Here is a 14858-nt window from a genome sequence, read left to right as displayed (position 1 = left end):
CTGATCGGTGTCACGAGCTTATATTCCCCGGTACTTCCTCTTACGTACCACCCTCGTATTTCGCTGTTGCAGGAAACGGGATTTAAATTGATGTGTAGACGTGCGAAAATTTCGGTATGGGGGGACTCCTACACCTCTAGAGGTGTTCTATTACATCCGTCTTAGACAGGGATTGAGGGACGTGTTGCCCACCTTTCCGGAGGAACCGGATGTGGTTTTGCCACTGCATAACATGCTATTGTCGGACGGCCGCCATCTTGTGTCTCGAATGTATACTGCAATAAGAACGCAGCGCAAAGGGCCTGAGAGCTCGGCGTGGCGACATTGGACTGTCGACTTAGACAGGGATATTACTGACGAGCAATGGCGCTACTGCTGTGCTGTTACGGCCAATATTGCATCTAGCAGCAGGCTGAAGATCATTCATTTTAAATTTTTGCAACGTTTTTATTATACGCCTGAGAGGAAATTGCGCTTTCATTTGGCAGATACAGATAGATGCGATTGCTGTAATGCAGAAGGTGCGGGATTCCTCCATTTAGCTTGGGAATGCCCGGGAGTTTTTGAATTCTGGACACAGGTGCAGACCGCGTTACAGGTTATGACATCCGGGGCAGTTGACAAAGACCCGCTAATTATGCTACTGGGATACACACGGGATGTGCCTAAGTCGACTCGGAAATTCACAGATATTGCACTATTATTGGCCAAAAGGCGGGTCGCTTGTCGCTGGGGACGAGGTAGGGCTCCTAAGTTTAAGGACTGGATCGAGGACCTGGTTTATTGTCAGGAACAGAATAATATTTATGCAGAACTGACGCCAGTGCAAAGTAGGCCGAATGATATATGGGGACCACTACAAATTTATCTGTTACGAAATACGGAAGTAGGCATAGACTCAGAGGTCGACAGTTGAATACTAGGGCTATGCCTAACACTTAGATGGGACCCTCATAAGGTGCACCTTGAGAGACACACCGAAACACACTGATGAGGAACGTTGTGGTGAGTGGATTGTGAGGAGGGACTGGCCCTTCCCTGACCAAAGACGGGATCAGAGGATACTCAAGGTTATGTGGCTGATGCGTTTTTTTCTGCAATGATACTGTTAGAGCTTGATTTATTGTAATGTCACCGGAAGGATGTTCCTAATTTGCTGACTGGTATATGCCATTGCCCAGGCTCAGTATAGATATAACTGCACGCGCATGCTTATTACTGTGTATTGTATGCTCCAATGTACTGCATGTATTCTCTTCTGTGCCATTTGTTTGCCCGTAATGGCCACTAGCCCGTGTATAGATGACTATATGATGTCCAAAAGATTGTGCTGTGTACAAGTGTAACTGCTATGGTTGGTTCTTCTTAGTGCTGTTTGACAACGAAAATTGGAAAAATAAAGTTAAAAAAAAAAAAAGTTTGTCTTAGGACAAACTTAAGACAAAATACTAACTTCTGTGAATACCAAAAGGAGTAAGTTTAGGATTTTGTTTTAAGTTAGTTCTGTGAATCGGGCCCATAGTCATTAATTTACCTGTCCATATGTTGTGGTCAAAGCCTGCATAAAACAACATTGGGCAGTCCTGATGATATAGAGTTCTGCACCAACCCCCCCCTTCTACTGGAACACACAGACTGGCTGTTAACCTCTGACACTTCTATGTGTTGTTTTTCTCTTTCTTGATTACAGCTCATTGTTGCCACTGGGATATCATATGGTGCCAAGCTACATGACACGTTTGACATAGACATTGTAGGCGACATCCCTGTTGGGTGAGTGCCATCTTGAATTCTGTGCCATTAGAATGAGTCTTTTTTGCATAAAAAAGGTCCCCACTGGCAAAAAATACAAGCATCGCTTTTGCTCCAGATGGTTAAGAATTCGAGTTTAGTCTCCCAGACGTGTTCACATCCCTTTCTGCTCGAACACTGAATACAAAATTTACACAGAACTGACCAAGAAAATAAAAGACAGAAATTAACATGGTTGGAGGTTAACTTTGGTTAAAAAAAGGGCATTTTGTCAAGTACTAGCAGAGTCAGAATATTTGATGGGACTATAAATCTAGCTAAATACAAACTCAACAAATTCTTTGCCTTTTCAGAATATTAATATTTTCAAAAGTTTAAATTTACGTAATAATCACTATAGATTTTCTTTGTAAACATGTCATAGAGGAATTTGCATTAGTACTGTTTTAACTACAGCTAACAACGTTTGTAAAGCACACTAAAACCAAGAAGTGCTCTCTAGGCCATGAACACCTACTCAAGTACTGTGCTGGGTCGTGCCCTTGCCATGCACTGCTAACTTCCCCACAGATTACATCAGTCATGACATCGTCTGTGACATCATTGATAATATCACAGCAACATTTGCAGTGAAATTATGGATGAGAAAACTGTGCATGGAAGGGGAGCGAGTTATAGTTATCTTAGGGCACAAGTTCATTTTTTTGGGATAAATAATAATTATAACTGCTGAATTTCTATGGTTTTGTGTCTGTAAAATCTGAAGTTAACTATAAAGTCCCTGTAACCTTTGGTTTCTTAGTGAAAAAAAAATATATATACATCACATCAGGTAGTGTACACTCAGGTAGTCAATATGCTGTGCAAGTTTAGATTTATTCAATCCTGTTACGCTTTTTGACTGTCACCAGTCTTGATCATATATATATATATATATATATATATATATATATATATATATATATATATATATATATATATATATATATATATATATATATATATATATATATATTCACGCTCTTTGGGGAGTGTCCAAACAAGTAAGAAGCACTCGAGCACCACAAATGCTTTCCCCAACAAGCCAAATATATATATACACACACAAAAACCTTAATCCAACAGGAAAAAGGGGCGCGTACACGAGGGTTGTATGATTATGGCTTCTTTTAATTAAAAGGGCCCCTCAAGACCCAGCATGTGAAGGAGAGACGCGTTTCGGATTTGACAGCCTTTATCAATCCCATATATATATATATATATATATATATACAACACACCCTCTTTACTCGAAAGAAAGCAGAGGCCACACGGGGAACATCGAGGAAGCTGCTTTATTGCACAAGTTGTGGCGAATGCATTTCGGCTTGTTAAAGCCTTCTTCAGCGCCCAAGCAGCAAAGTTCTTGTCCCTTGCGCCACTGCGCGTCCAAACATTATGTAGGTAGTCCTAACATAAGCTCCGCCCCCAACAAGAGTGTTGACACACCTGATGCAAGTCCGTGATCTTCCGTGGACTGCAAGACCCAGAATGCACCATGAGGCTGCCAGGTAAGGTGTGGGTGGGGGAAATTCTGCCGTAATGGTGGCGCTGGATGCAGGACACAGCGCAAAGTTCAAGCGAAATCTTCCTGCTTGACAGTCCAATGAAAAGCACCTCCTCGGGTCCCCAACTGCTCCAGCCTAGATGTTAGGGAATTGTACTCAGTGGGGGCAGCCGGGCAATGCTCTCCGCCCGACTAGAGGTGGAATACCTCATATCCTCCTACTGCTGTTCCCAATATCCGGGCGGGTCCAGGCTGACCGATCCCTCTGTAAACACAAAACTGCTAACAGCAGGGTGCCAGTGAAGTCTGGGCCACTTCAAGGAGCAGGGGCCTCCGAAAACGCCTCTGGCCGGCGTGATAATGTACAACACACCCTCTTTACTCGAAAGAAAGCAGAGGCCACACGGGGAACATCGAGGAAGCTGCTTTATTGCACAAGTTGTGGCGAATGCATTTCGGCTTGTTAAAGCCTTCTTCAGCGCCCAAGCAGCAAAGTTCTTGTCCCTTGCGCCACTGCGCGTCCAAACATTATGTAGGTAGTCCTAACATAAGCTCCGCCCCCAGCAAGAGTGTTGACACACCTGATGCAAGTCCGTGATCTTCCGTGGACTGCAAGACCCAGAATGCACCATGAGGCTGCCGGGTAAGGTGTGGGTGGGGGAAATTCTGCCGTAATGGTGGCGCTGGATGCAGGACACAGCGCAAAGTTCAAGCGAAATCTTCCTGCTTGACAGTCCAATGAAAAGCACCTCCTCGGGTCCCCAACTGCTCCAGCCTAGATGTTAGGGAATTGTACTCAGTGGGGGCAGCCGGGCAATGCTCTCCGCCCGACTAGAGGTGGAATACCTCATATCCTCCTACTGCTGTTCCCAATATCTGGGCGGTTCCAGGCTGACCGATCCCTCGGTAAACACAAAACTGCTAACAGCAGGGTGCCAGTGAAGTCTGGGCCACTTCAAGGAGCAGGGGCCTCCGAAAACGCCTCTGGCCAGCGTGATAATGTACAACACAGCCTCTTTACTCGAAAGAAAGCAGAGGCCACACGGGGAACATCGAGGAAGCTGCTTTATTGCACAAGTTGTGGCGAATGCTCTTTGGGGAGTGTCCAAACAAGTAAGAAGCACTCGAGCACCACAAATGCTTTCCCCAACAAGCCAAATATATATATACACACACAAAAACCTTAATCCAACAGGAAAAAGGGGCGCGTACACGAGGGTTGTATGATTATGGCTTCTTTTAATTAAAAGGGCCCCTCAAGACCCAGCATGTGAAGGAGAGACGCGTTTCGGATTTGACAGCCTTTATCAATCCCATATATATATATATATATATATATATATATATATATATATATATATATCTTCCAAAACGAACCTCGATGCAAAACAAACTCCCTTCTAAGCTGGTCGGGGCTCGCACACGTGCTTCACCACGTATATATTCCAAAAGAATACATCCTCATATTTCCAGAGAATGAAGGAGCCATTCAAGTTTATGTATAGACACAAGTATTTAATTATAGTGGACAGCCCATATGATGTGTTTTGACCTAACGCGTCTTGTTCACATGACATTTGGAGTGATGAGTCCGTTTGTTTATACACATTTACAGATAAACATAGAAAAAAGACTCAGCAGGCATCATTTTATGGATCAAACTAGTAAAATAAATAGTATGTTTGAGTTGCTTCATGGTTTCTGAGCCCATAAAATACAAAATCCTTTATCAGTGCCCGCAATTATTAGTAAAGTTAAGCACATATCCACAGTGCATAGTTGTAACAATTTCCACCATCAATTAAAGCGCTATAATGATATAAATTATTTATAACAACATTAAGCTTTCCACAAGCAGTAGCTACAATAACTCACTTCCTGATTCAAAACTCTCTATATGCCCTGCTTTCTGGGGATGAAGACTGGCTGAATAAGTGGCTGACCACATATTCGTTCTTTGTGTTTTCACATGGTAACTGTGTGTGAGTTCATCTCTCAAAGATTTACCATTCTTATAAGTAATGGCTCAATTAGCTGGCAAATCAGGGCTGATCACCACATCGTTTTTAAGATGGGCCAATGTTTACACATTCGATTCCTCACCTTAAGTCAAGATGAATCTTAAGTAGTTATAAACCTAATACTCACACTTTCTTTGTTCTCATTCACATTCAGATTGAGAAGCTGTATCCTAGTCAGGGATTCTTGCTTTCTTAGTAGCCACATTTAAAACTTTATGCGTATATACCCTCTCTCTAAATCTCTTAATCATCTGTAAAATTTGGTTCTCAAAATTTCTTTAGTCTTAAAGTTTTCCGATAAGTGCTGCTCCAATTTCTCTTTAGTCTTAATGGTGCCGATTCACAGAACTAACTTAAGACAAAATCCTAAACTTACTACTTTTGGTATTCACAGAAGTTAAGATTTTGTTTTAAGTTTGGCTTAAGACAAACTTAAGACAGACTTAAGACAAAATCCTAACTTAAGTCTGTCTTAAGTCTGTCTTAAGTCTGTTTTAACACAAACTTAAGGCAAAATCCTAACTTCTGTGAATACCAAAAGTAGTAAGTTTAGGATTTTGTCTTAAGTTAGTTCTGTGAATCGGGCCCAAAGTCTTCTGATAAGTGATGCTTTCAATCAATTGTTTTAGGTGTTGGCTCCTGAAATGTGAAGTGCTATTTCCAGCTGCGGGTTTGCCATGTATAGTGGACTGTATTTTCCCTTACTGCACTTGAAAAAAGCAGTCTCTTGTGAGCTCATGGTAATGGTGAATTTGAAGTTGTAGGGATTATCATTCAACTTGGCTACATATTAATATGTTGTTTATTTTGGGCCATTCCACAGCACAAACAAGTCATTAATATAATGAGACCAAATCAATATGTAAGGCAAATAATTCTGGTTGTCCCCTGCCCAGGCCACATGCTCCTCCCACAAGCCCATCACGAGATTCGTGAAGCTAGGGGTGAAGCAGGTGCCCATAGCAGTTCCAACCTTCTGTCTCTAAAAAGGTCTGATCATATACAAAGGTGTTTGCTTAAAGACAGCCATTAATCATATTCACCAACATCTTGTTGTGCTCTTAAAAAGAAGCAGATCTATTTTAAAAAAAATCTTCGCTGGCCCTTACTCCAAAATTGTGATCTATAGAGCTATAAAGCGAGACCACTTACAATTTAATCATGCGATATGAATCTGACCACTCTATGTCAAATATTATGGACATAAATCTCCACTATCTCTGCAGTAGGAACGAAGGGCCGCAACTTATGCAAATAAGAAAAGACTCTGTGTGAATAGCAGTATTTTCTAAGAAGCTCTCATTTGAGGAGATTATCGGTCTCCCCTACGGGTTCTACTACTCTTATGCACATTTGGCAGTACATAGAATTATGGTACTTAGGGGTGATCCGATCTCAGAATATTGTACACATCAAAATCGAGGATTTCCCTGTCCCCCAATCCAACAATTATTCTCCGTATCGTTGTATAGAGGCTTTGTAAGCTTCAACCTGGATCACTTCGTAACAGTCACCATCACATAGCTGTCTCATTACTTCCATTCCATATACGGTGGCATCAAAGGGCTTTACTCTTACAGGTTTGTCATTTTTCAAAGAAATAAGGACTTCTGTTTGTAGTGTTGTTAAGTTATCTGGTACTTTCCCTCACTTAACTTTGATCTTGATCAGCTCCATAATCATAGAAAACATCCAAATTTTCTTGCGGCAGGGTTGGGATTCATTTGCATTTTGGTTTAAAACCACTGCTGCTCGGTGTCTCTCAATCGATTCCTAGGTTCCCCGACACCTGTTCTGATTCCACATTGGCACCTTGAAATTAACTTTTACTATACAATCTCTACAGCGCCAGAAGACATTCGACCTCCCCAATTTGCAGATCACACTGAGGTAAACTCAATTGCTGAACACACAGCTTATTTTTTTGATAGCTTGTGCACTTTACTAAATTTCAACTTTTGAATAAACAAATGAAAATAAATAAGAATCTGTACATAATTGAATCCACAAATTAGACAAAATGAAAGTCCCAATTCAAATAGAGACACCTCATTATTCATAAGTTAGCGTTGGGAAGGATTCAAAACATACATATATAACCTACTGGTGATAGTCAGTAGGTAGTTATAGTTAGGACCAACTTTTCCTATAGATGTAGTATTTATTGTTTTGCCATTAATGATGGCGTCAATTGACGAATCTTCACTAAATTTTCAAAAGTAGTGTACTAGTTATTGAGTGTACTTGTGTGATGATTACAGCTTTAGTGGCAAATATGATGACTATACTTGTCTTTTCATTCAAACAATACCAACTTTGACTCACCCAGGTCTCCACATCTTTGAAATAGATCCCCTGCCCCTCAAACAGATTGTTTGTAATCCTTCCATTTTTGGCAATATTTGCACATACATATACCTTAAATATTTGCAATAGTGGTAGTAGTGGTTTTGCAGTTGTTTGTGACTAATTTTGCCTGTAGCATGCTCACACTTGCAATGCCAACAATAGGTCTTTAGATGCTGGTTGTGGTGGGTTAAGTTGTAGTTTTTTGTTTCAGACAGACAAAAGGTGTTCAGGCAGAAAATATTAGCACTAACAGTAAAAAACAAGAAACAACCCTTTTATGAAGTGATTATTGTGAGCGCTACCTCTAGTATGTCAATTGTTTCCTTAAAAGAACTGATGCACTTTTCCAAAGCGTGTCTATTTTGTGGTCATGTGACTTGCTCCTGCCAATTTGACCCAAATGAAGACAGTTTTACTTAACACACTAAGATCCAAGCTGCTTTCCTCTTTTTGTCTTTTCCCTGCAGGATGAGACCTCCCTCAATCCCTGATGCTGACCTTTTTGGGAAAGTGGCCGGCAGCGCCTTTGCTATCGCTGTTGTCGGATACACCATGACTATCTCCCTTGCCAAGATGTTTGCCTTGAAACATAGTTATAAGGTGGATAGTAACCAGGTGAGCTTCTCTCTACTCTTGACTACTACTTACAGTGCTGTTCTTTATCCAGCCTTGTTTCTCTCTTCAAGTACTCTTCCTACCCTTGCCTTCCAATCACGTTTTTTGGGTATGTGAAAAAAGCCTCTCAAGTCACTTTTGTTAATTGCAAATTGATGTCAATTGCCATTAGCTTCTATTTGGATTGACTCCTTCTCAATAATGTGGGGCACTTTATTGACCATGACTAGGTGGAAACTATTTTTAATGTCTTTTTCAATAATATTCTGAGCACGTGAAACGGACTGTATGCACCATTGTGACACAAAATAACAGAAAAGATTTTAAAAAAATTAAAGAATAGAATATATATGTTTATACTTTTGAAATCAAAGTAATTTTCTCTTCTTATTTTCAAATGACTTAATCATGTTTTTTGTTTTTGTCAATCATACAGAAAATCATAAACCACTTCAGCTTCTTACACAGTATCAGAAAGCATGTTACTGTAGGAAAATGCCTCTTTTACGGTCACCTCCATTTCTTCTGGACTGATGCTAATGTGCAATGGGATACTGCCCCAGGGGTCAGACCCCTAAACATGTTGAAATTGTCTACACTCCTGATTGGCATATTTAAGTTACCTATTAGTTCCTAGTATATGGTATGCAAGTGTGCCAAGGGCCTGTAAGTTGAATGTCACTAGAGGACTGCAGCACATATTATGCCACAAGAAATGTGACCACGCAAAGCATGTCTCCAAACCTGCCCCTGCAGCCTGGGCTGTCAGTTTTAAAACTACTAATTCAAAATGGCAAAATAAACCTTTTAGAAATAATTGTATGATAGGTGGTGCGATTTTATTTTGGTTGAGCTGATTTTGATTGAGTTATTCGAATCATTCTAAGATGGCCGCAAGTGGGATACAGGTGCCTGTGTGTCCCTGTAGACCTCCTACCATGTTTACATCGGGTAGACGGTGACAACACAGTGTTTAATGTGTGTGGCAAATTTCGGTGCTGAGCATCTTTTACATTGGAGTGGTGTGACCGGAGTTTGGATTGCATAGTTAAGCGAGAGCATACAGGTATGAGATTGTTAGTCCTCAATTATTATTTTTTTAAAGCAGGGAAAGAAAGATGTTGGTTTGTGGTTTTTTGGATTCTTAATGGCATCTCTTATGGTTTAGACAGCTTTATCGTGGTTTTTTGAAACAGCAAGATAGACAAGATTGAGCAGGTCATATTAATCTTGAGGTACGTCTCTGAATATTCAGCAACAGATTCTTGCGCATTTTTAATTGAGGTTTATCTATGTCGATATTAATGGGCCTTGCTGTCATTTCAGGAAATTTGGTCCACATTGTTTTGTGAGTATCCTCTTTTAGCACAGGTATTGATCTAAAGATGTTTGGCTATGGTGTTTAAAACAACAAGGGTGTGATCATTGAAAAATGGGCATAGTAGTGGTTTCCATTTAGGACTTCCATTAAAAGACTTATAAGCATGATGGCGAACCTGTGACTCATGGCACAGTTAGAGGTGTTGTTAGTTGTTGTACCTCATGTTGGATATTTGAGCAATGTATAAAGAAAATATGAAATGATGAATATTTGATTTATTTAAATGGAATCTTTTTGTTTGTTTAGAACATAGTGGCTCAAAAGAAGGGAACGTGAGTCCCGAAATGCGTAGGGCACCGAATAGTTTATTTTGTGGATTACACAGATGGAGATACAAATAGTGTAATTCAAAAAGATATATGTCATGCAATGAACATTGTCTCTCAAGTCACTTTTGACTTTTATTTTGTTTTTTTCATAATACTGTGATACTGTGTTTAAATACATACATAAATAATTCATTAAACAAATTTTTGGTTTGAAAATTGATTTTGATGTTGAATACATTTCTCAAAAGTAGTATATAATATTGTGTTTAATTATTGATCACACAGGAAGTTAAACACACCAAGCAGTGTGCACTGGTCTTTCTGGCAATTGTCCGAATGTTCTCTTTCTGATCAAAATAAACCTTTTTCCATGCTAAACCTCCTTTTTTTTAATACTTCTAAGTCACCCTCAAAGAAGGTTGTGAAAATGAGGATCAGCTGTCTGTTGAACCACAGGAAGCAATGTAGGTGGAAACAAAAGAAGTTTATTCAAGTACAGCGAGAGGACCCCAGCCACAGCTGTCATCCGACAAGTCTCTCTCAGCCTCCACACAGGGAGCTTCACTCAGAATCCTAAGCACTGTGACATTCTAAGGCATGTCACAGGGGAATCATCCAACTGTAGACAGGAGGAGGGGGTGGGGGTAATCATGGCAGTCTTCCCCTAATATACCACACATCCCCCTCCTTTACAATTAACAAGTGCCAAGGGGGGGGGGGAGAGAAATTGAGAGAAAAAAAGGTGGAAAGGAGGTGAGACACAGTCTATTTACCAACATAGTGTTCCAAATACTTTGGACGACAAACCTTCCTGCCACTCACCCTGGTGCGCGCACTGGCCTGCCCAGTGCAGGCAGTCTCAAGCAAGCCAGCAGTACTTGGGACTTTAGACTCATTGTCCCCTGGTGTGCTTGTGGACACAGCAGGTGCAGCGTACTTCACCACTCTACTTATGTTCCAAATTTTCCCTTCTTGAGTTTTCATAGCATTTTTGAACAACTTTACAATTTTAGTTGGCTCTGTAAATTCAGACCAGTATGCTCTACCTGTGGGTGCTTTGACTTTGATCAGATCGACCACTTTGAATCCCATGTCCTTGACTGCATGTGATTTATCAAACCCGGCTTTCCTGTCAGCTATGGCCTTCCGCTCCTTTTCATGCCACTGTACCTCCTCTGATAGACCTGTCCAACCCTTGCACCACTTCATCCACCCTGGTACTAATCTAGAGTTAGGCTTTCTAGCTTTCAATAGTTTAAAGGGTGTCATGTTAGTGGTTTGGTGAGGGGTTAGTCTGTAAGCTTCCAGACGTTTCAGTACCTCGTCTTTACAGCGCAGCCCACTGGCTCTAGCTAGCTGGATAACTTCTTTGATGGTCTTGTTGAACCTTTCGACCATCCCGTTAGTCCCCGGGTGGTACAGTGCACATAACTTGTGTTTTATTCCATTCCATTCTAAGAATTCCCTCATTTCTTTCTAGCAAAGTTGTACCCCATTATCTGCCAGCATGCTGCTAGGTAAGCCTTCCCTAATGAACACTTCTAGTAGGAAATCAGTGACAGTTTTCGTAGTGATCTCTGACACAAACTTTAACTCGGGCCGCCTTGAGTAAAGATCCACAAGTACCAGTATGTAAGGTGTACAATTCTCCCCAGTCAACAGACTCACTGTGTCTAGAGCTACATCCGCCCAGGGGCCGACAGGCAGAGACCTACAGTGCATGGGAGGAATGCGTTATTTGAGTACTTTGTCATTAGAGGAGCATGGTAAGCACTCTTTTATTTTCCTCTCAATTTCTAAGTCCATGTTGGGCCACCAATAGACTAAATATAACCTCTGTTTTGTCTTAGTGACACCCAGATGTCCCTCATGGGTCAAGTCGACCAAAGTTCCTCTCAATGTCTCGGGAGGAACCGACTTGGCACCCCGGAACAGACAATCATCCATGATTGATAGTTCATCCCTGACCTTCCAGAAGGGTCTAAGCTACTCTTCACCTTTGACTTGGTCAACCACCCTTGCTCTTCTCACATGCTCTCTGCAGGAGCATGTCTGCCCTCAAGTCACCCTTCTAACGCTCTTCCTCAACTGCTCCTTGGGTGATGACACAAACATTCTAATTTTGCATCACATCATCTTGCCCTTCTAGCTCATCACCATCATCAGTTCCTTCTTGCTTTTCTCCAACCAGGCAAGAAAGGCAGTCTGCAGCAAGGTTCCTCATACCAGGTACATACTCAACCCCAAAAGTGTATTCTTGTAGGATCACCAGCCACCTCTTCATTCTGCTTGAGATGGAGTCAAGCCCCTTCTTAGCAAAGACTTCAACAAGAGGCTTATGGTCGGTCCTCAGGTCGAAGTTTACTCTCCACACAAAGTCTCTAAATTTGTGGATGGCCCAGTGTGCAGCAAGGGTCTGTTTCTCGATCACTGAGTAAATATACTCTGCTTGGCGTAGAGAGCGAGATGCGAAAGCTATGGTTTCCTCCCCCTCTTCTCCCACTTGCTTCAGAACCGCTCCTAGTCCTTTGGAGTTGGCATCAGTGATGAACGACGTCTTTCTGCCAGGTACAAAGGCTTTAAGGTCAGGTGCTTCTGCCATGGCCTTTTTAGTGTCTTCAAATTACTTCTGACACTCATCACTCCAGTTAAAGGTCACACCTTTCCTTAGCAGATTGCGAATTTTGTAAGTGCGCCTGGCAAATTTCTGAACAAACTTACTGTAGAACTCTACCATGCCCATAAAGGATTTGATTTCCTCTTTGCTTTGGGTGGGGTAAGGTTCAGAATTGTGTTCTGCAACTCTGTTTTGGGGCGAATACCCTCCTTTGTCACTCTATGTCCCAGGAACTCTATTTCAGCACATCCAATCTTACACTCTTCCCTTTTTACCATAATACCTTGTTCCCGGAACCTCTTAAGGACTTGTCTAAGCCTAAGTTCATGTTGAGTTCCATTTTCTCCAAAGATCAGAACATCATCCTGGTAGCAAAGTACTCCAGGTATGCCTTTGAGGAGGTTGCTCATGATCCTTAGGAAAACCGAGGCGGCGGATACAAGTCCAAAAGGCATGCGTTTGAACTTGTAGGCCCCCATGGGCGTGATGAACGCTGTGAGTTCTCGTGACTCTGGGTGTAGCCTGACTTGGTAATAAGCAGAGATTAGATCTAGTGTTGAAAATACCTTTGCCCCGGCTAATCTACTCATCATTTGTGTGATGTTAGGCAGAGGGTACTTGTCCACTATTACTTCTCTATTTAGCGCTCTTAGATCAATGAATAAGCGTACTGCACCGTCTCTCTTCTTGGCTGCTACAATGGGCGCCAACCACTCAGTGGCTTTTACAGGTTCAGTCACCCCCAAACTGCATAACTTCTCTAGTTCCTTCCTCACTGCTTCCTGCATAGATATGGGCAGATTTCCCACCTTGGCTGAGACTGGTTTGAAGTTCTCTTTGAGTCTTATTATGTGGGAAAAGTGTTTGAGGCATCCCAACTGTTCTGTGAAAACTTCTTCAAATTCCTCTTCAATTCCCACTAGTGTTTTGCTCACCTCTTACACCAAAATCTGCGATTTTTTGTTAGGATTGAGATAGATTCCTAAATCCTTTTGTGCTTGCCACCCTAGAATGTTATCTCCCTTCTTGAATATATAAATCTTTGTGACCACAATTCTATCTTTGTAGCCCACTGTGCCCCAGAAGAAACTCTTCATCTGTATGGGTTATCCTCCATAGCCTCCTGGTCTTACATCCATTCTCTGAAGTCTCAAGTGCCCTTTTGACACTTTTTTAAAATCCTCTACAGATATTATTGTCAATTTCTAACAAGAATCAACAATAGCGGGTGGGGGAAAACATGGTGGCAGCCTGCTAAGCTGCCGCGGCGCTCCGCGACCGAGCTCCCGTAAGAAGCCAACCTGTCAAGACTTCCCGGTATGGCGCGAGTTTGATTTGTCGAGGATGATCGCGCTGACTCCCCAGTAGGCGAAAATCTGTCCTGAAGCTAGTTTTGTGGGGGCAACCCGGTGCCGCGCTTGTCACCTTTGACCCAAGTGGAGTCTGTTTTTCTTCTCTATGCCGGGTCTTCATTGTTGTGCGCACATTGGAGATCCTGTACTGCTCTGTCCTCCGGTGGCGGACTTGGCGTTTTCCACTCTGCATCAACCCCGCTGAGCTTGCGGCTTTGGTCTTCGGCCGCGCTGGAGCTCAGAACGGGCAGGAAGGCACGAAGTCTCGTGCATGCTACCTGCAGCACCTCTGCTGGGACATACCGGTGCGAGGTGGTGGTGGAGGAGGCTTTGCCGGTCTCTGCCGTGGCGGTGGAAGGATCAGAGGTAGCCTGTTTAGAAGAGAGTGGTAAGACTGGCGTTTCTGCTCATCGTACTGCATTATTTGTGTCGCCTCAGCTATGTAATCATAAAAACAGAAGTCAGCAGAAATGGGAGGCTAGTAAGATCGCCCATTTTCAGTATGGTGAGGGAGCAGGGAAGCTATTGGCCTGGAAGGCCAAAACAGACCAGGTCCGCTACAATGTTGAGTCTATTACTGTTAGTAATACTACATTCTCCTCAGATGAAGATATTAGACGAGCCTTCAGAGAGTTCTTTCAATCAATCTATCACGAGGATAACAAGATCGATCCAGAGATTATTGAGGCTTGGTTGAGTGGAATTTCTCTCCCGGCACTCTTTGCGGAGCAGCAAACATTTCATGATAGTATTATCTCGGAGGAAGAGGTTAGGATAACCATCCAGAGTAGTAAGAAAGGAAAGGCGGCAGGACCCGATGGGCTACCAGCCGAAATCTATAGGGCCTTGGAACAAGAGATAGTAACTCCTCTCACCATTTTATTTAATCAAATCTCGCAGGATGGCCTGCGTCCCCCTGTATCCTGGAACAGTGCATCAATTACCCTGATTTTGAA

The 14858-nt window shown here is 42.2% G+C and overlaps 1 protein-coding gene across 1 annotated transcript in view; it reads left to right on the top strand.

Moving 5' to 3' along the window:
- Positions 1-14858, top strand: part of LOC144783410 (solute carrier family 26 member 6-like) — a 156105-nt gene that overhangs the window by 62428 nt on the left and 78819 nt on the right. Inside the window, exons 7-8 of the mRNA XM_078662400.1 lie at positions 1691-1773; positions 8136-8283. Coding sequence (XP_078518526.1) covers positions 1691-1773; positions 8136-8283 — 231 coding nt within the window. The remainder of the gene's footprint in view (positions 1-1690; positions 1774-8135; positions 8284-14858) is intronic.

Source organism: Lissotriton helveticus, chromosome 9, assembly GCF_964261635.1.
Source record: "Lissotriton helveticus chromosome 9, aLisHel1.1, whole genome shotgun sequence".
In the NCBI taxonomy this organism is placed as follows: Eukaryota; Metazoa; Chordata; class Amphibia; order Caudata; family Salamandridae; genus Lissotriton; species Lissotriton helveticus.
The sequence above is the reverse complement of the archived record's forward strand: the minus strand, read 5'-3'. Positions and strand labels throughout refer to the sequence as shown.